Source organism: Oncorhynchus keta, chromosome 15 (genome assembly GCF_023373465.1).
Source record: "Oncorhynchus keta strain PuntledgeMale-10-30-2019 chromosome 15, Oket_V2, whole genome shotgun sequence".
Classification (NCBI taxonomy): domain Eukaryota; kingdom Metazoa; phylum Chordata; class Actinopteri; order Salmoniformes; family Salmonidae; genus Oncorhynchus; species Oncorhynchus keta.
Window position 1 is genome coordinate 27911953 of NC_068435.1, and position 27439 is coordinate 27939391.

The 27439-nt window shown below is 43.2% G+C and overlaps 1 protein-coding gene and 1 long non-coding RNA gene across 6 annotated transcripts in view; one reads left to right on the forward strand and one right to left on the reverse strand.

Moving 5' to 3' along the window:
* LOC118395213 (collagen alpha-1(XVIII) chain-like) overlaps window positions 1-27439 on the reverse strand; it is a 61086-nt gene that overhangs the window by 17194 nt on the left and 16453 nt on the right. For 2 of the 5 annotated variants that reach the window (XM_052463803.1, XM_052463801.1), the window contains exons 1-20: window positions 17047-17944; window positions 12954-13510; window positions 9560-9634; window positions 9108-9173; window positions 6181-6313; window positions 5900-5937; window positions 5579-5779; window positions 5426-5452; window positions 5260-5322; window positions 5083-5160; window positions 4930-4989; window positions 4485-4616; window positions 4177-4272; window positions 2402-2455; window positions 2256-2282; window positions 1955-2083; window positions 1788-1847; window positions 1640-1675; window positions 475-516; window positions 299-361 (exon numbers count right to left, since the gene is read on the reverse strand). In XM_052463803.1, coding sequence (XP_052319763.1) covers window positions 299-361; window positions 475-516; window positions 1640-1675; window positions 1788-1847; window positions 1955-2083; window positions 2256-2282; window positions 2402-2455; window positions 4177-4272; window positions 4485-4616; window positions 4930-4989; window positions 5083-5160; window positions 5260-5322; window positions 5426-5452; window positions 5579-5779; window positions 5900-5937; window positions 6181-6313; window positions 9108-9173; window positions 9560-9634; window positions 12954-13510; window positions 17047-17362 — 2253 coding nt within the window. In that variant the 5' untranslated portion in view covers window positions 17363-17944. Of the gene's footprint in view, window positions 1-298; window positions 362-474; window positions 517-1639; window positions 1676-1787; window positions 1848-1954; window positions 2084-2255; window positions 2283-2401; window positions 2456-4176; window positions 4273-4484; window positions 4617-4929; window positions 4990-5082; window positions 5161-5259; window positions 5323-5425; window positions 5453-5578; window positions 5780-5899; window positions 5938-6180; window positions 6314-9107; window positions 9174-9559; window positions 9635-12953; window positions 13511-17046; window positions 17945-27439 lie in introns of those variants that run through there. The other 3 variants (XM_052463802.1, XM_052463805.1, XM_052463804.1) reach the window with 3 other exon arrangements.
* On the forward strand, window positions 6458-8304 carry LOC118394720 (uncharacterized). The gene is made up of 2 exons (XR_004827808.2): window positions 6458-7146; window positions 7718-8304. It is a non-coding gene; the product is annotated as an uncharacterized LOC118394720 (long non-coding RNA).

Here is a 27439-nt window from a genome sequence, read left to right on the forward strand (position 1 = left end):
GACTTCAACAATTATAAAAAATAAAGATCGCAAGAAAACTGTAGGTTATTAAATCAAAATGTATCATAACTGCCTGTCAGCCACATGAAAAATGTGCGAATGGACTTGAAAACGGGTGTTAAATGCTACAAAATGCAGTGTGGTTGGACGTGAACACAAACATTTTGGCTCGGCAGAGATGACTGGCCGTGACCGACACACGCGCGGACAGCAGTGGACACATCAATTAAATCTACTTTAATCCCTGGGTTTAGCTAAGACTTAAATTCATGGTTACTGCACGTGGTTCAATACTGACCCTGGCACCAGGAAGTCCAGCTAGCCCTTGGAGTCCCTCAGGGCCCAGAGCACCAGGCTCACCCTGAAAAGAGACCGAATAAAGCTGAAGACAGGATAAATTACACAGTATATGGAGACACAACCATCAATGTCCATCATTATTGTAGAAGGTGGTGTAAAATAGATGCAACCAACCTTCACTGACAACCCAGGAGCCCCAACCTTCCCATCTTCACCCTGTAGAAAACAAACAGGATATACAACTTATCAGATTTCCATGTGAACCAACACTGAACAAAAATATAAACGCAACATGTAAAGTGTTGATCCCATGTTTCATGAGCTGAAATCTTAGAAATTGTCCATGTGCACAAAAAACGTATTTCTCTCCAATCTGTTTACATCCCTGAGTGAGAATTTCTCCTTTGTCAAGATAATCCATCCACCTGACAGGTGTGGCATATCAAGAAGTTGATTAAACAGCATGATCATTACACAGGTGCACCTTGTGTTGGGACAATAAAAGGCCACTCTAAAATGTGCAGTTTTGTCACGTAACACAATGCCACAGATGTCTCAAGTTTTGAGGGACTGTGCAATTGGCATAATGACTGCAGGAATGTACACCAGAGCTGTTGCCAGATAATTTAATGTTAATTTCTCTACAATAAGCCACCTCTAACGTAATTTTAAGAATTTGGCCTCACAACCGCAGACCACATGTAACCACTTTAGCCCAGGACCTCCACATCCGGATTCTTCACCTGCGGGTTGTCTGAGACCAGCCATCCGGAAGGCTGATGAAATTGTGGGTTTGCACAACCGAAGAATTTCTGCACAAACAGTCAGAAACCATCTCAGGGAAGCTCATCTGTGTGCTCACCAGATTCTTGACCAGTTCTGTGTCGTAACCAACTTCAGTGGGCAAATGCTCCCCTTCAATAGCCACTGGCACATTGGAGAAGTGTGGTTTTCACAGATGAATCCCCTTTTCAACTGTACCGGGCAGATGTCAGATGGCGTGTTTTGAGTCGTGTTGGCGAGCGGTTTGCTGATGTCAAGATTGTGAACAGAGTGCCCCATGGTGGCAATGGGGTTATGGTATGGGCAGGCATAGCGCAATGGACAACAAACACAAATGCATTTTGTTGATGGTAATCTGAATGCACAGGGATACCCTGACAAGATCCTGAGGCACATTGTCTTGCCATTCATCCGCTGCTATCACCTCATGTTTCAGCATGGCCCCATGTCGCAAGGATTTGTACACAATTCCTGGAAGCTGAAAATGTCCCATTTTAAGTTAGGGCAAATCAAGTCAGAAATGTTCAAGTGGAAAATTTCATGTTTGTAATCTTACCTTTGGTCCTGCAGAGCCAGGAAGACCAGGAGGTCCCTATAGAAGAGAGTAGATAATAACAGTTATTCTCATGGAAACTTAAGGAGAAAGACCATTTACAAGTACTTCAAAACTACAGGAGACACACACATACACCACTCTCACTCACCTGAGGGCCTTTGAGTCCTACACCAAGGAGCATGTCATTCTTCCCAGACCCCTCCATATCCTGCAAGCATCAACACACAACATTGTTGCATTCAGAATCAATAGAGACAAAACAAGTCAACCGTATGATAGGAAACTGACTCAACAGTAAAATCAACAAAACAGCACCTCGACAAACAATCCTGCTCCTGGGGGTCCGGGGGGGCCAGGCAGCCCCCGAGGGCCAGTGTCACCCCTCTTCCCCTCTGGTCCCCTCAGCCCTGTAGCTCCTGCCAACCCTTGGTCACCTGGTTCACCCTGCAGGGAAGAATAGGCCCATTAAACTTACTATGAAGAACATGGAATAGTTTTGACTTTATTGTAAAGTCAATGTTACTGCGTGTCAGCAGCATGATTAGGAACTTAGGTCTCATTGTTTGATTAATGCATTTTATAACTGATAACTGAGTTATCAGATGGTTAGAAATACCTTCGGTCCAACTCGTCCTTGTTCACCCTATGTGAGGAAGAGAGATCGGTTAATGTAAACATTTGCAATGGAATTGATTATAGGGGATCAAATCAGCTTAGGGGATCAAATGCCGCCAATAGCCTCCAGAGTAACTATCATTTTACCTTCAGACCTTTAGGCCCCGTCGGCCCAACATCCCCATCCAGACCAGGTTGACCCTGAAATCAACAGCAGAGAGATGTGATGTCACAACCGCCGCTCTCTGAATTTCATGCACAAACAGGTCCCACAAGTGACTAGTCAACCATGACCAAGACTGTGTTGCTTTCCTTCGAGTGATAGTAGCAACCATAGATACTGTTGCAAAGATAACGTTCGAAAATTCATTTAAAAGGTTTCTCGACATAGTAATTATTGATTATTTTGTAACTTTATTGAATCCCTCAGAATTAGTTACTTTGCAACATAAAATATAGCATTCCTCTGTCTAAATAGTTGTACATTTTTTTAAATATAAATCATTGCCAGCCTGTGCCACCATTGTCCCTTTTGCCATTCCTGAAGGAACAACATGGCTCATTGACTGTAAAAAATAAAGGGCAAGCTCCATAAATGCAGTTAGTGAAAGCACGCAGGCAACAGACTTATATAAAAAGGCAGGTTCTCTCCAATGTACAGTAGCTTGACCATGTTTAATCTATGAAGCACATAGCTCAAGCTTAATGTCCATCAAGGCCGTTAAAGTCCAACCTGGGTTGTTTCCCGCTAAATGAGAGGATTGGGAATGAGCATAGACCCCATGATGGTTTCATAGATGGGTAAACAATTCAAAGCAGAGGCACATGTGCCGCACACACACACAGGAGTGGCGTACCGCAGTTTCGTGGGGCCTCCGCAAGGTCTGAGCAAGCCCCCCCCTGTTAGAAGTTTTTTTTGGGGGGGAGGAGGTTCTACATATTTTGCCATGGGCAAAGAGAATGCTATTCTACACATTTTGTCATGGGGGTTGAGAGAAATGATGCTGTTTTAAAGCTAAATTTCTTGCAATTCCACACATATTATTGCCATGGGGCAGAGAGAAAACATTTTAGTTGTATAGCTCATTTCATGATATTCTACACATTTTGCAATGTGGGTGAGAGAATTTTGCATTTTAAACATAATTACTGTCTATTTTACACATTTTGCCATAAGGATGAGAGAAAATGTTGCAATTTTACAGCTAATGTTCTGTAATTCTAAACAGTTTTGCCATGGCTTGTGACCTGTTCATATAGAGTACCAGTCAAACGTTTGGACACACCTACTCATTCAAGGGTTTTTCTTTATTTTTACATGAGGCGGTCCTCATGAGAGCCAGTTTCATCATAGCGCTTGATGGTTTTAGCGACTGCACTTGAAGAAACGTTCAAAGTTTCCGGTTTGACTGACCTTCATGTCTTAAAGTTTTGATGGACTGTTGTTTCTCTTTGCTAATTTGAGCTGTTCTTGCCATAATAAGGACTTGGTCTTTTACCAAATAGTGCTATTTTCTGTATACCACCCCTACCATGTGACAACACAACTGATTGGCTCAAACGCATTAAGGAGGAAAGAAATGCCACAAATTAACTTTTCACAAGGCACACCTGTTAATTGAAATACATTCCAGGTGACTACCTCATGAAGCTGGTTGAGAGAATGCCAAGAGTGTGCAAGGTTTTCATCAAGGCAAAAGGGTGGCTACTTTTAAGAATATAAAAACACAAAAGGCCCACAGAGCTAGTGGGGCCCCCAACCTTATGTGGTATGCCAGTGACACACACACAAAGACACACACACACTCATCCCATGTACAGTAAGTTAAATGGCGCAGGCTGTTAGAAAACATGGTTGACTGTTGGAGAGAACAGTCTGCCTTTTCAAGCCTACTGGTTCAGTGAAGGAACCAGGGAAATACCTCGCCAGAACCAAGCCCAGAGCCGAACAACCCTGAGCCAAACTCAGAGCCAAACTCAGAGCCCAAGCCAGAACCACTAAACCAATCCTCATTCACCTGAAACAATAAAGGCCAGGGACAACCAGGTCAATAACAACAGAGAGTGGAGAGGAAACCACTGTCAACTACAATGCATACACATACAGAATATAAAATAACATTTACAATACAAAATAAGGGTGGGAACATCAACAACAGTTGAAAATGAGTGGTAACAGGTGGAAACATCAATAATGGATATTAGGGAGAACATGAGATAGACAACTCACCGGAGGTCCAGGTTTCCCAACAAGGCCATATCTGCCAGGAGGACCTGGTTGTCCAGTGAACAGGCCTTCCGAGGCATTGAAGGGGCTGGTGGGTCCTGGGGGGCCAGGTTGACCTGGAGGGCCAGGAGGACCCTAGGAGAAAATCATAAAATTATCACATCACTATAGTGGATTGGTCTCAACTATACAGTAGGTGATCAGATGAAACACCACCACCTGTTGGATATGGGATGCCATAGCACATGTTTAACATTGAGAGATGAACACTTGTAGCCTCCTACTTCAAGCCTGAAGTGTAGTGAAACCTATAGTGATGTGATGATGTTTTAAAAAATGAAATCTTGCGAGATCAGGCTGGCAGTATGTGGCTAAAATACTCCTCCTAGAGACATTTTATTAGAGAAAAACATAACAGATAGGCTGACAGCAGAATGAACGTTCTTACTCTGATCAATTCTGTATTGTCAAGGTCTCCAAAACCAGAGCCGAGTGCATCCTCTCCATACTGCAATGCAACAGAAAACAGGCAGTTAAAGACGAATCCCCACTTGATCCGCAGTTCAACCCAATGTTTTCAGGATGTTACACTGCTACCCACTGGCACACTGTGTGATCTGAGGGGTCCGGGAGGTCCAGGGGGGCCTGGAGGCCCTGGTAGTCCTGCTCCTGGGTCCCCCTGCACAGAAGAGAACAAAAGAACAAAGGGTTTGACTAACTGCCTATCTCACACACATTGAATATACATTTTTCCTTCTAACATCTTTTATTACTGTACCTTGTCTCCTTTGACTCCAACCTCCCCTGCCAAACCTGGGAAACCTTGAGGTCCTCTCTGTCCCTGTGGGTATTGCCATAGATTCTGTCATTTCTTAAGACATACAGTATTTATGTATGACCATGACAGAACAGTACACATTTGACACAAGACCAGATTTACTCACTGGATCTCCATCTTCACCCTTGCTTCCCTAAAAAGAATTGAACACTTCTTTGATGTATCTTTTCAGTCTTGTCAAGTGAAGGTAATAGAAAACATAATCAAACATGTACTACGATCACAGAGTAGTGGATGATTATAATGACATAAATCTCACCTGCTGTCCGTCCTTCCCTGGCACCCCAGGGGCCCCTGTTGGCCCTGAAGGCCCCAGAGGGCCCCTGGGTCCTGGCTGGCGGTGCCCAGACCTTCTACCCTCAGAGAGAGTGGGGGGGCCAGGGGGGCCACGGGGACCAGCAGGTCCTATAGGCCCAGGCTCTCCTCGCTCTCCTTTCAGTCTGTGGCTAAGAGGTCCACCCTGATGATCAGCACAAAGAGGAGAATGTTGTATAAGAAGATGTATTAAATACTGAATCATTAATTAAGCATTTAAGGGACATTAGGTTTTGAGGCACGTAACATCTAAGCTATTACTTACATCCCCTGACATCTCTGGCTCCTCTGTCTGGTGGGGTCCTGAGAGAGGAACAAGAGACACCAATAGGATTAACCAATGAGGCTTCAATAATGTTAACCAGGTAGGGATATATGATGTATTCAACCAACGATATCAACCAGTGAACGACAGATAAGATTGATCAATGCAAGGAGAAAATCCAGTAACAGTTGACATAGTCACCGGACGAGTTAAATCAAGAGCTCATCAGTTATTTCCCTGGACTGCCATAAGATGATAGGATAAGTGCATGGTGAACCTGCCTTCCCCACCTCTGAGATGCATCTCCTGATGGGCCTCCTCTGTGGGGGTCAGGTGTCCTGAATACTCATCTAGCTCCACCTCCGGAGACTCTGTGGGCGGGGCTCGCACAGGCCCGCTCAGCATGTCCTCTGGCTGGAGGGAGAAAAACATTTACGAGGAAGAGAGAGCGATAAAGAGAATGCGAGAAAGAGAGAGCGCGCGAGAGAGAGGTAAGTAAATTTGTAAAACAATGTGCAACTTATTTTAAATATACAGGAAACATCTAGCGATCTAAAACATTTGGACGAGAATCAAATAAGAATAATAAGAACAGACAGCTTACATCTTATATTTATATGTAGTTATTGGGGTCAGATTGTGGGATGTTTAAGGGCAGAGTGACATGACATTCTGGGACAAGTACAGTGTGTTACAAGGCTAGTGGTGGGAGGATGAAAGCGAATGTAGCTTACACATGGCCAGAATCTGGAGCACCCCCAGAATGGAAGAGAAACAGACACTGTATCTGTGTTTGCTTCCTATTGACAAGGATGTGGTGGTTGGCCACATTTTCCTTATAAACAACCACTGCTACCAGTAGACATAAGACACATCAAAGGCCAGTGCAAATACTTAATATGGGGGGAACATTAGTGTTAGGCCATAGACAAACACACTATCCAGGTTATACTTCCACACTCCCTTCCCACAGGGGGCAGCAGCAACCTTGTCCAAATGCTGAGCCTGGTTGATAAGCACACCAAGTGCTGCCAATTAAGGTGATCGTCAGTCAGTCTCCCACGGGGAAAGCCGTGAGGTTGCTGGGTTTGTTTGGTGGCCATGAGGTCTTTAGTTTGGTATTTTTCCTTTTTGTACATATTTATGTTTCGTCACCATCTGAACAAATTCTAATCTGCTTGGACTGGCCAACACGGAGCTGGCCCTGAACTTTTTGCTTTTTCAAAATCTAGAGATTGTTATAAATTGTGAGTTGTCTGTTCATTTTGATGTATAATTTAAGTGTTTTTGACTGAGTGAAAAATGAGTGAGCTACAGTAGCTACTTTTCCGAGTCTATATAACCAGCTTATCAGGCTCCATCTCCGTATGCTTCATTCTATACCTAGAGGACTCTTATGTCCAGGAGTGATAAGTATATATTTAGTCTATATCTGTTGTGGTCTAGTACTGTCTTTTTGCTAACTACGGCCATCTATTTTAAGTGCTGCCTGTCTTCCCAGTAGCCTATTTGGTGTGTGAACTCCTGACTGCTCATAATTTGCAAATAGTTGTTGACACATCAATCAGGATCAATGGGCAGGGTGATTTGTTTTGGTAATCAGTGGCTGTATTGGAGGGGGGAGTGATTTCACCTCTCCTAGGCAATTAGTAAAGGGAGGTGTGCTACCCACCTCTGCTAGGCAATTAGTGTTAAGAGGATGGCGCCACACCACTCTCTCCTTTTAGTATCTTACCTAGTTATTTACAGATCTAATTGTTTTTTTGATAGCTTTGTCAACAATGTGTTTTCTATACCTGTTCACACCTCTCCCTGTAGGCTTTGCAGATGCTCCCCACCCCTTGTCTGCAACCCTTCTAAAGTACTGTACCCTGCACACAACCCATGTGGAATTTTGGGTCTTTGGCAGTGTTTGGACCTGCGGTCAAAATGGCGAGTTCATCTCTGCTGCCCTTCAGTCCCTTGACTTTTTGGCCCTGAAGGAGACATGGATCACTCCAGAGAGAGCAGCTGGAGTAGCAGTGTTTTCTTCATCTGACTGTTTTCTCTCATAGTCTGAGAGCATCTGGTCTTCTACCCTCAACACTATAGCCCTACAGTAACCATAATGTATGCTCGCCCTGGGCGACGCTGGATGACTCTCAGTACTGTATCTGATTTATTTTGTTTACCCTTGAATTTTGAATAGGCTCGTTCATATTTCCTTAATCTGGTGCTTACCTGTTTACACAAATGTAAGCACCACAATTGTAATGCAAAGATGATTGAAAGTAAAATAAATATAAAAATCAGAGTACTGGCAAGATTCCTCCACGGTGGTTGCTTTAGTTTCAGGCCCTGCTTAGCCTAAATGCAGAGACTATTCTTCTCTCTGCTGAAATAAATGATCGTCCTTCAAGATGTGACTTAAGTGGATTTGTGTTTTATTCAAGGAACTGCGATGTAGGGAACACCTCGATAGTGGAATAAAAAGTGTAGGAACCCTGAGGTGTGGTGATAATACATTCACTAATTCAATAATTGTATTTCTAATATTCCAGTGACATACAGCACCTACTGATTAGCATTCATTGCGGCGAATAAGCACAGCCTTAAACAAGTACACGGTTATTTACTGATACTTATGGGTGAGACTTGGGTGGAGATGTATTGCAACTGCCGTTAAACGTGCATTGGAATTTCAACATGTGTGTGGCCGTTTTTAGGGGATTTACTGAACCGTTTCCAGATGTATGCACGCCCTCACACAAGGGGTCCGTTATCTGCGATATACTGGATGTGTGCAGGGCTGTAAACGTGTCTTTCCATGCAGTGATGTGCATTCAACACAGTCCTCAAATGCTGATTTCTCAAATAAATGCACACATTCATTCAGGCTACAGACATGTAACAAGGCTTAGGACTCCTAGACTTAGCGAGTGCAAAAATGTTAGCAGGCTAGTAACTGGGGAGAGAGGAACTGAATCCCTCTACTGGAATATGTGCCCCAAGTGTTCACTATTAGGTACTTGTGTTTTGTACCAGTACAAATTGAAACTGATAAAACAGACAGATGCTCCACTGCACGTCAAAGTGTTGCTCAGGCAGCGACGTTCCTTGTCCAAGCCAATCTTAGTTGAGTGGGTGGATGTTCTTTCTCTCACCTCTGCTCAACCAGTGTCCGTTGACAGCCTCTCACTGAATACAATCTCTCTCACCCCATGCTCACCCTTGCTGTTTCCTTTCTTCGTTTCATGTCATTCATCGTTTCGGCCCCACTCCCATCCCCAGAAGCCTGGAATACAGAAGACATCACCACCCATCTAAACACAATATTGACACCAGTGACCTAGAAGTAGAATTTCCCTAACTAACCAGTAGAGAAAACTCTTAATTCACGTAATTTAGGCGAAGAAAGGCAAGAGTAGTGGCAGCTATGGATGTGTGTGAGAGCCAGTTAAAGTGAAAATCAACCAGTATTCCCTATTTTGAACACTATGGGGAGCCATCTTTATGCAAAGTCAAGCCATGGATAAAAGTCCTGCCAGCCAAACGCTCAACACGTTAGTCAATCATTTGTGCTGGTGAGGCCTCTAGAATGTCAGGAGCTCAAGGCTATGGATGCATACATATCAATAGAACTGAATGTGTATTGTCAGGCTGTGGTGTGTAAACACTCACATAGGGATCATCTTCCTCACACTGCTCCTCTGCAGCCCTGGGGTCTGATTTGATCACCAGCTGCTGGATAGAGCCCTGTACAGAAGGAGAGAAAGATATATGTGATGTATGATAAGGAGTTATTGTGCTGATATAGCTAACTTAGAGAGAGATTCTGATCTGGGATCAGTGGGATGTAAAATACTGGCCCCACAGTCAGTCAGTATGGAACACAGCAACCTATGACATTTACTGCTGTAAAATCATAAGACACAATATTGCATAGAGAGACAAAGACCGCCAGAACACAAGACCAAAGAGAGAGAGTGAAATGAATCAAGGCTGCATCAGAACAAAACTTGTAGCTTTATTGTCCTGGCTGGTTTTGATGGGCCAGAGCTATCTCTTCACACAGAGTTTTGCCCAGCATGACAGACCACAGTGTTCTTTTGGCTCTGTGGGACCCCCTTATTCTATCGCCTTCTCTACCCCCTCCTCTCCCTCTATCTCCCCTCTCACCCCTCCCTGGCCCTTCTGCACTGACTGACTGTGGTTTACCCCTCTTGGCCCTCTCAGGCCCCTCGCCAGTCCAGCACCAAATTGTCTCGCAACAACAAAAGGTAAAGCTGCCCACTTTGCTGCTGTCACCATGGAAACCACTTTCCAAAACACACACCAGAACTCTCAAGGCACAGCAGCATACTAATAAAACACGTTGCTGGATGGTTCATTTAGGGGCATGGAGAAAGTCCCATTCACTTCATCATAGAGTTATTAGTCATATCATGTACAGGGTACAAACGGTATACACCGCCCAAAAGGAAATGCTCACTTGCAGGTTCCTTTTCAACAATGCAACAACAATAAGAAATAATAAAAGAGAAGAATACGAACATAAAGTACAGTGCCTTGCGAAAGTATTCGGCCCCCTTGAACTTTGCGACCTTTTGCCACATTTCAGGCTTCAAACATAAAGATATAAAACTGTATTTTTTTGTGAAGAATCAACAAGTGGGACACAATCATGAAGTGGAACGACATTTATTGGATATTTCAAACTTTTTTAACAAATCAAAAACTGAAAAATTGGGCGTGCAAAATTATTCAGCCCCCTTAAGTTAATACTTTGTAGCGCCACCTTTTGCTGCGATTACAGCTGTAAGTCACTTGGGGTATGTCTCTATCAGTTTTGCACATCGAGAGACTGACATTTTTTCCCATTCCTCCTTGCAAAACAGCTCGAGCTCAGTGAGGTTGGATGGAGAGCATTTGTGAACAGCAGTTTTCAGTTCTTTCCACAGATTCTCGATTGGATTCAGGTCTGGACTTTGACTTGGCCATTCTAACACCTGGATATGTTTATTTTTGAACCATTCCATGTAGATTTTGCTTTATGTTTTGGATCATTGTCTTGTTGGAAGACAAATCTCCGTCCCAGTCTCAGGTCTTTTGCAGACTCCATCAGGTTTTCTTCCAGAATGGTCCTGTATTTGGCTCCATCCATATTCCCATAAATTTTAACCATCTTCCCTGTCCCTGCTGAAGAAAAGCAGGCCCAAACCATGATGCTGCCACCACCATGTTTGACAGTGGGGATGATGTGTTCAGGGTGATGAGCTGTGTTGCTTTTGCGCCAAACATAACGTTTTGCATTGTTGCCAAAAAGTTCAATTTTGGTTTCATCTGACCAGAGCACCTTCTTCCACATGTTTGGTGTGTCTCCCAGGTGGCTTGTGGCAAACTTTAAAAACACTTTTTATGGATATCTTTAAGAAATTGCTTTCTTCTTGCCACTTCCATAAAGGCCAGATTTGTGCAATATATGACTGATTGTTGTCCTATGGACAGAGTCTCCCACCTCAGCTGTAGATCTCTGCAGTTCATCCAGAGTGATCATGGGCCTCTTGGCTGCATCTCTGATCAGTCTTCTCCTTGTATGAGCTGAAAGTTTAGAGGGACGGCCAGGTCTTGGTAGATTTGCAGTGGTCTGATGCTCCTCCCATTTCAATATTATCGCTTGCACAGTGCTCCTTGGGATGTTTAAAGCTTGGGAAATCTTTTTGTATCCAAATCCGGCTTTAAACTTCTTCACAACAGTATCCCGGACCTGCCTGGTGTGTTCCTTGTTCTTCATGATGCTCTCTGCACTTTTAACAAACCTCTGAGACTATCACAGTGCAGGTGCATTTATACGGAGACTTGATTACACACAGGTGGATTGTATTTATCATCATTAGTCATTTAGGTCAACATTGGATCATTCAGAGATCCTCACTGAACTTCTGGAGAGAGTTTGCTGCACTGAAAGTAAAGGGGCTGAATAATTTTGCACGCCCAATTTTTCAGTTTTTGATTTGTCAAAAAAGTTTGAAATATCCAATAAATGTCGTTCCACTTCATGATTGTGTCCCACTTGTTGTTGATTCTTCACAAAAAAAATACAGTTTTATATCTTTATGTTTGAAGCCTGAAATGTGGCAAAAGGTCGCAAAGTTCAAGGGGGCCGAATACTTTCGCAAGGCACTGTAAATAGCTCAGTGTTTGACCTAATAGAAGCGGGCTTTAGGGGAAGTTTTGCTCTTGCTCTGACACCCAACAACATTATTAATAGGAATATTTTCATTGGTTATATTGAACCAGCTGAATAGTTCTCTCTTCCTAGATAATATAACATATTTCAATGGTCTCACTCTAACTACACTAGATGACAGTCAATGTTTGATAGCTGGGAGATGTTGTTTTGACTAGACCAGACCAGACATGACTATCACCCCCTTAATTCCTCCGTTTCTCTTCTCAGAGAAGCAAAAAAACTGGAACAGACATCACAGGACACATCAATGTGAGGAGCAGAGCTGACCACGGGTCTGTTTATTAAACAAAGTTGATCTCTCCCTTCCTCTCTGAGAAACTGCCAGGACCTCCCATCAGGACACAGACTATCAATTGCTGTCAAATTTCAGGATGTTTGGACCGGAGATATACAACCTTATATGAGCTGATTCTGAGAAACTGTGATCAAGTGACTATAATCCATGACCGAGCACATTCATACATGAATCACTGTATATGATACAGCTACACATTCTTGTTTAAAATCCGATATTGTATGCTAGACAAGTGGTGCACAGCGAATGGGAAGATGTCCCAGCTGTGGAGCTTTTAGTGCAGCAGTTAAGACTAATTCAACACAGAAGACCATTGAGACTTTTATCATGTTAATTGAGTAATGTTCACGCTAACACAGACTGGGCAAACAGAGTAGGACTCACAATCCACACAGTGCAAGTCATTTGTGCAAAGAATTAAACACAGACAGAGAGAGAGAGAGCAAGAGAGCCCAACCAACCCAAACCCAGCACACAAACTCAGTGACATGGTACTGTAAAATGATCAGAAGCAACCACCGTCTTACCACAAACCTCTCCAGGCCAGTCCCTCCAGCGTTGCCCACAAAGATGCCTGAGCTGGGCTCAAAGCTGAGCTGGCGGCTGCTCCTGTGGAAGGTCTCTGCTTGGAAGTCATCACAGTTCATATAGAGGCACACTTCCTGGTCCTGCACTGACAGAGTGAATATTGTCCACTTTTTGGTCATATCGGGCACCTTGAAAGACACCACCTGCTGGCTGTGTGAGGACTCCTGGCCCCCCTCGGTGTAGTACAGCTGAATCCTCTGAGTCTGATCCTCCACGGCTGTCAGCGCCAGCCCCAGCTGCACCACCCTCTGCTGGGCATCAGTGATGGCGAACAGCACCCCTCCCTGGTTGCTGATGGGCCTGATGGTGACGATGATGGCAAAGTCCCTGAAGAAAGGGTCGGGCATGAAGGTCTTGGTGAGGCGTCCGATGTTGGCGCCGGGACCGAAGTTGTAGGCCGGCCGGAAGCCCTCATAGCCGGTGGTATACGAGACAGAGGGAGGGAGCGGCACTCCGATCAACTCAGTCAGGTCTAGGTGGCCTGTAGAGCCAAGCTCTGTAAGCAGGAGGAAATGCAACAGAATCTTAAAATCAAAACACAATGAACAGAATCACGTGTATGAGCCTAAAGCTGTATAGAAAACTCTGTGGCAGTTAGCCTAGCAGTTAAGAGCATTGGGACAGTAACCGAATGGTCGCTGGTTCGCGTTGTGCCAGTGACCGAAAGGTCTCTGGTTCAAGTCCCCGAGCCGACTGAAAAATCTGTTGATGGGTCGTTGAGCAAGGCACTTAACACTAATTTCTCCTGTAAGTCACTCAGAATAAGAGCGTCTGCTAAATGACTAACATGTAAATATAATAGATGGCTCAGTATTACTAGTTATCAGTACCATTTCCATTATCAGCATAACTCAAAATCACAATAACATCCAATGCTCTCATCAAGTTGTGTCACCATACTCTACGTCATCAGGTTACGTAACTTCACCACTGCAGTCAGAACCTCAGTCACTGGAACCTTTATGGAACTCCTCCTCCAGTGTCAATTAGCAGACAATATCATACATGTATGTATGTGCTGTTACCTGATCCTGATCAGTCCCTGGGCATCATCACAATCACTATTGCATGGTTGTATGCACTTGAACACAAAAGGTAGGCTTTTCCAGACACAGATTAAGCCTAGTCCTGGGCTAAAAAGCACTTCCAATGGAAATTCTAAATTGAACATGTTTTTTACACCTCGATCATGTGTAGTACAGACTATAGAATGTTGTAGAATGCCATAGTAAATACTACAGTATTAGCCACAAAAAAAACTCTAGTAAATACTACAGTAATGTCTGCAAAAACACTACAGTCCACAAAAACACAACTTTTTAAACTATAGTAAATACTGCAGTATTTCATTTGCATTCCCCTCCCCCATATCACAATTTGTGCCACCCATAAGTGAGAAACCTACATGCCAAGTATATACCATATATTGTGTTCCCTACCTACTTACAGGTTATGGAAAATGTGCTCTTTTAGTATTTCTCCTGTAGGTTTTGTGAAGGAGAAAGCCTTCACTTCTATGTCAAAGATAATAAAATACTACAGAAAATACTACATTCTGCAAAAACACTACAGTAAATACTACAGTATAGTATAGTCCGCAAAAACACTACAGTAAATACTACAGAATACTTCAATCCACAAAAACACTAATTACAATAGTAATTACTATACCCTGCCCATTCCCCTCCCTCATAACACAATTTGAGCCACCCATCAGTGAGAAACCTATATGCCAAGTATAGACCATATTATAATAATATATATTATATTGTGTTCCCTACAGGTTATAGAAAAGAGCCGAAGTGCTGAACCATCTGTTCAGATCCCAGTTCTACCTACCTACTTACCTACCTACAGGTTATGGCAAATGTGCTCTTTCAGTATTTCTCCAGGAGAAAGCCTCCACTTCTATGTGATAGTAAAACAAAAACACTACAGTAAATACTACAGTATAGTGCAGTCAGAAGAAATACTACAGTATACTTCAAACTATATACTGTAGTTTTCTTTTACTGCGGTATTTTAACTGTAGTTAACGGTAAACACTACAGTGAATAAACTGTAGTGTTTTTGCAAACTTTAGTCTGCAAAAACCCTACAGTGACTACTATACTAATTTGTAATGTGGGTAGTACAGGTCTAGGCTTAACCTGTGTCCAGGAAACCATACCAAAGAGTGCAAGCACAGTATCGGAATAATATCTCATTCTACCATAACCCATGTGGCCAGGGTCTCCCAAATCCATCTATCCTCATCACTGAGCCTAACGACCCCTTAAAAAGTCAAAAGTTCACCTATGGCTCATTGCACTCATTACTACCCCCCCTGTCCAGACCATAATGCTCCCCAACATAACCTACAGACACTTGCCGTAAAGCCTTCAATTGGGGTTGAGGGGCCTATCGTCGTGGCATATAGAGAGAGGGCTGAGCAGAGAAAGATACCGGTAGATCACATTCTCTCCATTCTCCCCCACATGCTGTTCATCTCCCTTGGCGAACACTATGACCCCAACATTCCACTGTGGTAACCTCTTGGCCATTGGTTTCATCTCAGTCTGGTCAAGTATTAACCCTCATCTACACATCAGTGGGCCTCTCTGCCCACAGACTAGACATGGTCTCTGATTGGGTCTGTAATTTCTCAAATTAGCAAAGTGGGAAAAGACACGCCAATTAGGGAGTAGGGTGATAGTGTTTGAACATCCTCTGCTCGGAACAAATGCCTCCCACAACATGCAGCCTCACACAAACACTGACTGAGTCACACAACCCAGACTGCCACAACCAAGCCAATCTATTAGTGGGATCAGAAAAAGATCGTTCAGAAGTTCACGTAAAATAGTTAGGTAGGAATATATCCAAACATACATCTGACGACCTCAAAGAGGACCCTGCCTGTTTTAGCATATCAACACAGTAATGCAAATAACGTACGGGTGAATGGTGTGAACTGTCTAAAGTTCTGTAAATAGGTTGTCATACTGAGTGGATGTCTGGGAGAGTGAGTTACTGTTTATGGCCGGCTATAATCAAAGCTGGATCGACAGACCGACATCCTCCTTGGACAGGCACATTGTGGAGAGAAGCTGTCAGAGTGTAACACCTACAGTACAGCTCAGACAGTGGAATAGACAGGAGAGACCTCATGAAACTTATGGTTTACTACAAAAGTTACCAGCACATTTTATTCTGAGAGAGCTTGCAGAATGTGGACGCAACTTTGTTATCTTTGTCGAGAGTGATTTTCTTGGAGTCTGTGTACTGAATTATTCTAGTCAGGCAACACTATAACCGGTGCACCATCCATTTCAATTCTGAAATTGTTGTATTGCTCCTCTCATCTCCAGCCTCTTGATATCAGTCCTCCCTCCCATACCTCAGCCATCCGTCTGTCCCCCATTCCCCACTCTCTCTCACCCCACAATCCAGCCCAGCCAGGCTCTGAAACAATTCTCACACTCCTCAGACCCTAATTTCCTCAGGTTCCAGGAAGGCTCCTGGCCCTAATCCTATTGTTTTAATATCATGTGATAGGGATTTATTTTTGGAAACCAAGGAGCTAGCAGGAAACCTGCTCCCCTCAACAATGCACAGCCTCAAATTAAACAATTTAAAAATGCTTAGCCACGCTCAGTAATCTTGAGCAGGCTGTGAGGGAACACACTTCCGAATCCCTGTCATGATCCCACTACAAGTATCAGCTTGAGACTACTTTAACAAAAAATAATGGACCACCATGAGTCTACAGCTCCACAGCTGCCACATTGTCAGGGTCTTTAGATTCTTTCAGGGGAAGTTTTTAGAGCATTATGCTAAGTCAATGACTGAGAACTCACAGAGCATTGGTTCTATTTCATTGAACGTGCAAGCCAAGTGTAGAAACCAGTAGCAGAAGTGTTTGTTATTTAAACACAACATAAAATACTACTTTTTTGGACAGAATCCCAAACGGAAATTAAACTGAAAAAACTACTTCACCCAGCACACTCCAGGTGTTCCTCGACTCCTGCACAGCACAGAATAACTCACCACGACTCTTCCACATTTTCAGAGGTATTTTCTTAGCCTTGGGCTTGATCTCTGTTGTTCCAGCACCTGCGGGCTCATGTGTGCTCTGTAGAGGTGTACCCTGAACAGGTGCAGTAGTGTACACCTCTGTCTGGGTCCCCACCTGGCCCACCTCTGTCCTTTCCATTGTCCAAAATACCTTGGTGGTGGTAAGGACCCCGGTGGTGGGGGGCTGTGTGGTCATCTCCTGTGCATTCCCCCAGAGCACACTCCACCATTGGCCATGAACAGGAGCCATGAGCAGCAGCAGCAGACTGCACAGACGCAGGACAGCCATCCTGTCTTGATGCTCCAACTACCGACTAAAAACTTAAGAAGTATGTTCTCCAGTATGTTCACAGATCAGCTCTCATGCTCCACTCTCTTCTCTGCTTCTATCTGCTCTCTCTCTTTCCCTGCTTCTATCTGCTCTCTCTCTTCCCTGCTTCTATCTGCTCTCTGTCTCTCGCTCTTCTCTGCTTCTATCTGCTCTCTCTCTTTCCCTGCTTCTATCTGCTCTCTCTCTCTCTTGCCTGCTTCTATCTGCTCTCTCTCTCTCTCACTCTTCCCTGCTTCTATCTGCTCTCTCTCTCTTCTCTGCTTCTATCTGCTCTCTCTCTTTCCCTGCTTCTATCTGCTCTCTCTCTCTCTTCCCTGCTTCTATCTGCTCTCTCTCGCTCTTCCCTGCTTCTCTCGCTCTTCCCTGCTTCTATCTGCTCTCTCTCTCACCTGCTTCTAACTGTGCGCTCTCTCTCTGTTCTAATCTGCTCTGTGATTAGCGGTGACCCCTGCTCCAGACCCCTCAGCACCACGCAGACTTAGGTATTTCACAGGCAGCACAGCAAGAGCAGCAGCTCTACACCACGTCTGGCTCACTTCACTCTGGCTCCCATCACAGTGGGTGGGTGTGTTAAGAGGATGTAAGGGCCAGCTGTAAGCCACAGCCCCCTTCAGTAATGCCATCCCCGTCTGTATCCCATTATCATCAACCCTAGTACAGCTTACATGTAGGAGCTGGCCATCAACAGTCGTTGCTTACTAAACAAACAGTTGTCAGTCAAAAAAATATATAAAAAACATAGGGGCACCGTGACATTAACTCTGGTGTTTTTGATCCTGTAGTATGTTCTCCATTTTCTTTTTAAAAAGTAAGCCAACATGTTTTCAGCACCTTTATTTCCATGACGATCAAAATGTTTTTTTTAAATTATGGCTCGCTTATGTGTTTCTGCAGCAGACCTAAAGTGAGCAACATGTTTGGAGCATCAAATAGCAATATCATCGCAGTATCGAATCACAATACATATAGAATCGTGAGAATCGCAATATATATCGTATCGGGACCTAAGTATTGTGATAATATCGTAATATCGTATCGTGAGGTCCCTGGCAATTCCCAGCCCTGAAGGACATGGTGAGCACTTCACACATGTTCCATTCACCCGGGACAAGAGACTACAAGACCTCAGAAGAATGCTGTAAAAAAGGGCACCACAAAGGAACACAATTAAATGTAACACTAACGACTTGTACATTTGACATCTTACCTACCCGTAGTCAGTTGCATTCATGTCCATGAAAAAGCTGAATAGAACTATAGGTGTAACAATACAGGAAGTTGGGGTGCTAAGGGTGCTGCAGCATCCCCTTGAAAAATGGAATGCGTTGAATCGCGTGGCCTTATCGTCGCTTTCTTTTGCAAAATTACTAAGAATTAACAAACGTGTTTTCTAAAATTGTCAATTGCAAACATCATATTAAGGTGTGGGATGTTGATTGTATGACAAGAAAAAATGTGCAGATCCATTTCACTCCAGCAGATAGCTTAATCTGTCTGTCCGCAATTCACCATGGCAACATGGCGGTTCTCAACATCACACAACACAAAGAGCTGGCTGCTACTTTCAGAGAGATCTTTCATGAGGAGATTACCTCTGGCCTCGACTTGAAATTAAAACCGGTAAATGAATCACTCACTTCTAAATTGAATGCCTATTCAACTAAAGTGGAAAGTCTGGAGAAGGCGGCCAATGTGACAGAGGTGTGAATCCATGACCTGGAAACAGAGCGAGCTAAGCTAGAAGGGGAAAACAATCTCCTAAAGAGAAAACGGAATCACTTGAAAATGATTCCGGTAAAGTCAATGTGCGCGTTATAGGACTTGAAACTGTAGTGGATGCGGGCAACCCAACTTCCTTCATGAGCAATCTTCTCTCTGAACTGTTTGGGCAGAAGAAGCTGGGTCCCATGCCGCTAATTAATATTGCGCACCACACGGGTCCTCTATGAAATGGGTCTTGTTCTATGATTGTACAAATCCACAGTTTTGAAGTCAAACCGTGAGTTGTTCGCCTTGCAGTGGAATCCAGGGCTCTGACCTATTCAGAGAATAGGATCAGCATCTACCCAGATCGTAGTGGCGAACTGCTAAAAAAGAGGGCGCCCTACAATGAGGTGAAATCCCAAATCTGAGATGCGGTTCATCCATCTGGCAAAACTCCTCTTGATCTTCCAGAATACAACAAATCAAATCACACTTTGTCACATATGCGAATACAACAGGTTTAGACTTTTCCGTGAAATGCTTACTTACAAGCCCATAACCAACAATGCAGTTCAAGAAAGAGTTAAGAAAATATTTACCAAATAAACTAAAGAAAAAAATTATGAAAAATAACACAAGAAAATAACAATAATGAGACTATATACAGGGGTACCGGTACGGAGAAAATGTGCGGGGGTACAGGTTAGTCAAGGTAATTTGTACATGTAGGTGGGGGGGTGTCAATGTAAATATTCCGGTGGCCATTTGATTAATTGTTCAGCAGTCTTATGGCTTGGGGGTAGAAGCTGTTAAGGACTCTTTTGGTCCTATACTTAGTGCTCAGGTACTGCTTGCCGTGTGATAGTAGAGAGAGCAGTCTATGACTTGGGTGACTGGAGTCTCTGACAATTTTTTGGGTTTTCCTCTGACACAGCCTAGTATATAGGTCCTGGATGGCAGGAAGCTTGTCCGCATGTACTGGGCCTTACGTACTCACCTCTGTAGCGCATTACGGTCAGATGCAGAGCAGTTGCCATACCAGGCAGTAATGCAACCATGCTCTCGATGGTGCAGCTGTAGAACTTTTTGAGGTTCTAGGGACCCATGCCAAATCTTTGCAGTCTCTTGAGGGGGAAAAGGTATTGTTGTGTCATCTTCACAACTGTCTTTGTGTGGTTGGAGCATGATAGTTCATTGTTGATGTGGACACCAAGGAACTTGAAACTCTCGACCTGCTACACTACAGCCCTGTCGATGTCAATGGGGGCCTGTTCGGCCAGCCTTTTCCTGTAGTTCTCGATCAGCTCCTTTGTCTTGCCCAGATTGAGGGAGAGGTTGTTGTCCTGGCCTCCTTCCTCTAGGCCGTCTCATCGTTGTTGGTAATCAGGCATACCACCACTTTTGAGTCATCGGCAAACTTAATGATGGTGTTGAAGTCGTGCCTGACCGTGCAGTCTTGGTATTGAATTATCACATAGGTGTTCATTTTGTCCAGTTGGAAAAGGGCAGTGTGGAGTGCAATAGAGATTGCACCATCTGTGGATCTGTTATGGCGGTATGCAAATTGGAGTGAGTCTAAGGTTTCTGGGAAAATGGTGCACTTCATGGCTGCAGATGTGAGTGCTATGGGTCGGTAGTCATTTAGGAAGGATACCTTAGTGTTCTTTGGCACAGGGACTATGGTGGTCTGCTTAAAACATGTGGGTATTACAGACTCGGACAGGGAGAGGTTGAAAATGTCAGTGAAGACACTTGCCAGTTGGTCAGCGCATGCTCGCAGTACACGTTCTGGTAATCCATCTGGCCTTGTAAATGTTGACCTGTTTAAAGGTCTTACTCACATCGGCTGCGGAGAGTGTAATCATACAGTCGTCTGGAACAGCTGGTGCTCTCATGCATGTTTCAGTGTTATTCCCATCGAAGCAAGCATAGAAGTCTGGTAGGCTCATGTCACTGGGCAGCTCTTGGCTGTGCTTCCCTTTGTAGTCTGTAATGGTTTGCAAGCCCTGCCACATCCGACAAGCATCAGAGCCGGTGTAGTACGATTTGATCTTAGTCCTGTATTGACGCTTTGCCTGTTTGATGTTCGTCGGAGGGCATAGCGGGATTTCATATAAGCTTACGGGTCCTTACGAGTCCTTCTCCTTGAAAGTGGCAGCTCTAGCCTTTAGCTCAGTGCAGATGTTGCCTGTAATCCATGGCTTCTGGTTGGGGTATGTACATACAGTCACCATGGGGATGACGTCATCGATGCACTTATTGATGAAGCCAATGACTGATGAGGTGTACTCCTCAATGCCATCGGGAAGAATCCTGGAACGTATTCCAGTCTGTGCTAGCAAAACAGACCACTTTTTTATTGAGTCACTGGTGCTTCCTGCTTTAATTTTTGCTTGTAAGTAGGAATCAGGAGTATAGAATCATGGTCAGATTCGCCAAACGGAGGGCGAGGGAGAGCTTTGTACGTGTTTCTGTGTATGGAATAAAGGAGTTTTTTTCCTCTGGTTGCAAATTTAACATGCTGATAGAAATTTGGTAAAATGGATTTAAGTTTCCCTGCATTAAGGTCCCCAGCCACTAGGAGCGCCGCCTCTGGATGAGCATTTTCCTGTTTGCTTATGGCGGAATACAGCTCATTGAGTGTAGTCTTAGTTCCAGCATAGGTCTGTGGTGGTATGTAAATAGATACTAAAAATACAGATCAAAACTCGCTAGGTAGATAGTGTGGTCAACAGTTTATCATGAGATACTCTACCTCAGGTGAGCAAAACCTCAAGACGTCCTTAGACATCGTACACCAGTGGTTGTTTACAAATATACATAGTCTGACCCCCCTTGTCTTACCAGATGCCGCTGTTCTATCCTGCTGATACAGCATATAACCAGCCACCTGTATGTTGACAATGTTGTCATTCAGCCACGACTCCGTGAAGCATAAGATATTACAGTTTTTATTGTCACGTTGGTACTTTAATCTTCCTTGTAGGTTGTCAATTTTATTTTCCAATGATTGCACTTTATCTCGTAGAACAGAAGGCAGTGGAGGTTTATTCGATCACCTACAAATTCTCAGAAGCCAGCCTGACTGCCCTCTTTTTCTCCAGCATCTCTTCATGCAAATGACGGGGATTTGGGCCTGTTCCAGGGAAAGCAGTATGTCCTTCACGTCAGGTTCGTCAGACTCGTTAAATGAATTAAAAGCGTCTGCCAGTTCGTGGTGAGTTATCACTGTTCTGATGTCCGGAAGTTATTTTCGGTCATAAGAGACGGTAGCAGCAACATTATGTACAAAATACGTAAAAGAATAAGTTGCAATAACGCAAAAAAATGAACAACAGAACAGTTGGTTAGGAGCACGTAAAACATCAGGCATCTTCTCCGGCACCATGATACACATAGCCCCACATTCCCTGTGGGGCTACAGCGCATTGCGTTCCTAAATAGGCTAAATATGTACAATAAAAAATTAAAAAAACAATACAATATAAAAAATACAATATAAAACTACTTTTTGCTACTGGTACTGAGATATGGCCAGTCCCATATGGACAACTACACAATGTTTTAAAAAAAAATGTATTACATTTTTTTTTAGGACAGGCTATTGAATTTATCTCCCAGGGAGGCCATAATGAAATATTGTGAAGATTTTGATTATAGACTTCATTTCTTGCACATATCATCTTCTTAATTCTTTTTTTTACATAGCATGGATCACTTAAATGCTTAATAAAAATGTAGGGGGGGGACTTTCTAAAATAATTAAGAACTCCTCTTCTCTCAGCAGGAGAAGCCACCTCACTGGGAGCTCAAATCTCTCTCAATGAACTCAAAAGGGCACTGGATAGCATGAATAAAGGGATGATATTCCTCCTGAGGTCTATTTAAAATGTTGGAATCAATTAGGTCCACTATTGCTCGAAATTATTAACACAGTCATTCACAAAGGTTCATTTGGGAGAGATGTGAATACAGTACCAGTGTTCTGACTATCGCCCCCATCTTTGATAAACACAGATATGAAACTGTTTTCCTAAATGTTGTTGTCCCGTCTCGAGACTTACCCAAATTGGTCCACACAGACCAAAGCGGGTTTGTTTAAAAAAATGTATCCTCGGATAAACTCAGTTGACTATTACATATCTTAGATGCTTCATCAGAAACAACAGCTCCTTGGGCTGTATTATTTCTCGACGCAAAAAAAGATTTTGGTCTGTCTTGGAACATATGGGAATTGGCTCCAATACTATGATTAAAATACTCTATGTCAATCCCTCAGCCATCGTTATAACAGACAATATCTGCTCCGTTTAGAATCACTAGAAGCAGCAGACAAGGCAATCCAATTTCTCCTTTGCTGTTTTTATTATCCATGGAAACCCTGGCACAGGCAATTTTTTCAAATCGAAGGAATAACACCAATTTACCTAGAATCTACTAATTACTTCATCTCATCATACACAGATGATATTTTACTTTATCTAGACAACATATCTCAATCGCTCCCAAACACATCAAAGATAAATTCAGCTTAATCTCAAGTTATAAAACATACAGTATCTAACCAAATCAAGATGTCTGCATCTCAAGGCCCCAATGGAGCTCCATCTCTACTTATGGAATACCAATTGTTACCGATTTTAAATACATCGGAGTAGATATTTCCTTTTTTAGATAAAACCATCACCAGAAACTTTAGCATAATGCTTAAATCAATTAAATCCGACCTCGATGGAATAATATCCTAGTTGTTTAAACCGGCAGAATATCTATTGTCAATATACATACAGTGCATTTGGAAAGTATTCTGCCCCCTTCCCTTTTTCCACATTTTGTTATGTTACAGCCTCATTCAAAAATGTATTAAATAATTGATTTCCTTCATCAATCTTAACATAATACCCCATAACGATAAAGCAAAAACATGTTTTTAGTCATTTTTGCAAATCTATAAAATATAAACAGATAACTTATTTACATAAGCATTCAGACCCTTTGCTATGAGACTCAAAATTGAGCTCAGGTACATCCTGTTTCCATGTATCATTCTTGAGATGTTTCTACAACTTGATTAGAGTACTGTGGTAAATTCAATTGATTGGATGTGATTTGGAAAGGCACATACCTGTCTACATAAGGTACCACAGTTGACAGTGCATGTCAGAGCAAAAACCAAGCAAGCCATGATGTCGAAATAATTGTCCGTAGAGCTCAGAGACAGGATTGTGTCAAGGCACAGATCTGGGGAAGGGTACCAAAACATTTTAGCAGCATTGAAGGTCCCCAAGAACACAGTGGCCTCCATCATTCTTAAATGGAAGACATTTGGAACCACCAAGACTCTTCCTAGTGCTGGCCGCCCGGCCAAAGAGCTCCTCTCGCCCAGCTCCAGAGTTCCTCTGTGGAGATGGGAGAACCTTCCAGAAGGACAACCATCTCTGCAGCCCTCCTCCAATCAGGCCTTTGTGGCAGAGTGGCTAGACAGAAGCCACTCCTCAGTAAAAGACAGCCCGCTTGGAGTTTGCCAAAAGGCACTTAAATGACTCTCAGACCATGAGAAACTTGAATGCTAAGCGTCACGTCTGGAGGAAACCTTGCACCATCCCTATGGTGAAGCAGGGTGGTGGCAGCATCAAGCTGCGGGGATGTTTTTCAGTGGTAGGGACTGGGAGACTAGTCAGGATCGAGGGAAAGATGAATGGAGCAAAGTACAGAGAGATTCTTGATGAAAACCTGCTCCAGAGCTCTCAGAACCTCAGACTGGGGCGAAGGTTCACCTTCCAACAGGACAACTACCCTAAGCACACAGCCAAACAATGCAGGAGTGGCTTCTGGAGAGACCTGAAAATAGCTGTGTAGCGACGCTCCCTATTCAGCGTGACAGTGCTTGGGAGGATCTGCAGAGAAGTATGGGAGTATTCCCAAAATACAGTTGTGCTAAGCGTGTAGCTTCATACCCAAGAAGACTCAAGGCTGTAGTTGCTGCCAAAGGTGCTTCAACAAAGTACTGAAAACGTATGTAAATGTAATATTTCAGTTTTTTGTTGGACATTTTCAAAAAGGTCTAAAAAACTATTTTTGCCTTGCAATTGTGGGGTATTGTGTGTAGATTGAAGAACAAACAACAATTTAATCAATTTTAGAATAAGGCTGTGACGTAGTCAAGGGGTCTGAATATTTTCCAAATGCACTGTCCTGCTGCGGCAAAATTTTTGTAGTTCAATGATTCCCATGGCTCCCCCTTCTGGCAATTGGGATACAATTCATAGTGTGGTTTCAAGATGTATATGGCAAGGTAAACGATCCAGGATAAAATGAACAAACTTATAAAGAGTGAAAGACATAGGAGGACGATCCGTATATAAATTTTAATCGTATTTCCAGGCACTAGCATCCTAAGTTGATTAAGACATGATTTTTTCGCCCTCTGGCATAGAGAGACATATGGTGTCGCCTATTGCCCTAAAAGAGGTGGTCTTCACTGATATATCCCTTAAACAATGTAAGCTATACTTTGGTCCTATTATTGCTCACACAATTTCTATTTGGCACCAAATGTAAAAACAAGGTAACTGGGATTTAAAATGTCATGACCATACTCCAGCATTTCACAATAATGCCTTGTGATCTGGAGGGCGACCTTTTGCATTCCCCCAATAGTCAATATGTGGAATTCTTACGCTTATCGATATCATGGACAGATGATATCATGGATATAATGGTTTGAGAACATTTCAAGATTTGAAAGATACATACACATTACCAGGTAACTCCTTTTTTCTACTGCCCTGTAATTAAATGCTTCAGGAGCATAGTTACAAAATTAATTTTGAAGTGCATGAATGTAAATATTCAACACGTTGTATCTATTATCTTTACTTAACAATGATAGCACCTTGAATCTGTCAATCAATCAGAGATGACTACTGCTGGCAGGCAGCAATCAGGGGTTGGGGTGGATGGGGTGGGAGGTTGGGGGTGGAGTCCCACTTATTTTTTTTGTTTTCTTTTCCTGTATATACTGATTGTATTATTATTATTACAAAACATCTCAGCAATCAGTACAGTAGGTCCCCATTGGACAGGAATCTGCCAATCAGTGGCTGTCTGACTCTGAGGGCCCCTGGGCACTGCTTAAACATGGGAGAGTGAAAAGCTGGACTGTGACAGAGGAGAGGGGAATGCAGGGCATGGAGGAGAGGAGAAGAGGAGAGGGGCTTCTGCCAAGCCTTCACAGCTCAGTGATCAGAGGGGCCGGGCAGAAAGACATGCAGGCAGGCAGACAGGCAGGCAAAAATACAGGCAGGCAGGCATAAGGACAAAGGAGAAGCCTGTTTCGCTACTCAGTACTCAGGACCCTGGTGTTGAGGGGATGGGAATGGGGCCTAGGTTCTGACAGCACTGTCAGCAGCATACACACACAGACATGGAAGATGAGGATGAGCCCAATCTGGACCAATCAAGTACCAAAGGAATACACTGATCTGATACTGCTTCAATTACAGTAACAATACCTATTCAAATGCACATTAAGATTACCAATACACAATCATGCATTGAACACCAACTGTAATTGTGAAGTGCATGTTTGGATATTACAACCAGCACTTGGAATTGCATGTGCATTGTCTTAGATGTGCAACATTTCACAGCAATCCACAGTGGAGGTATGGATGGACTCCATACCAAAGAGACTAGAAACTAGAGTTTCAGTGGTCCCGGCAGAGAGGAAGGAAGCCCAGGTTAGCCTGCCCTGGGGTGGTAGTTTCATGTGAGGGGGCCTCTATAAGAATCCCATTCTTATAGGGTCCTGATGGGCTATAGAGGACTAGGGGCTAGGAGGCAAGCAATCAGTTGCTGTTTTAATGTTGCGAATCTCTTCACACAGAGATACAGTAATTTTTCATCTATATGGAATCAGTACACAAGACCTTTGACTGTAATACACTATATCCAAAATCCAGTAACACCTAGCACTTCATCACATGTACTATGAATAAAATAGATTCAGCACAAAGTGATTAATATGCTCACAATATATGCAATGAACAATGATAATATACATTCTGTGCTCATATAAAGTCTAACCATGAATGGGTTTGAATACCCCCATTCAAATCTGTAATGAATTCCTTCAAATGTCCCTACTGTAAAAGTGACTGTGTTAAATATAACAACTAAGCTTCTTGGTAACTTCATGTGTAGATTGTTACAGGTGTAAAAGCATTCACCTTCCCCGATACAATAAAATTACATCACAGACCAATCATTCATAGACACAGAGTGGTCCTCCAGCTCCTCCATGTGGTCATAAACAGAACTGCAGATGAA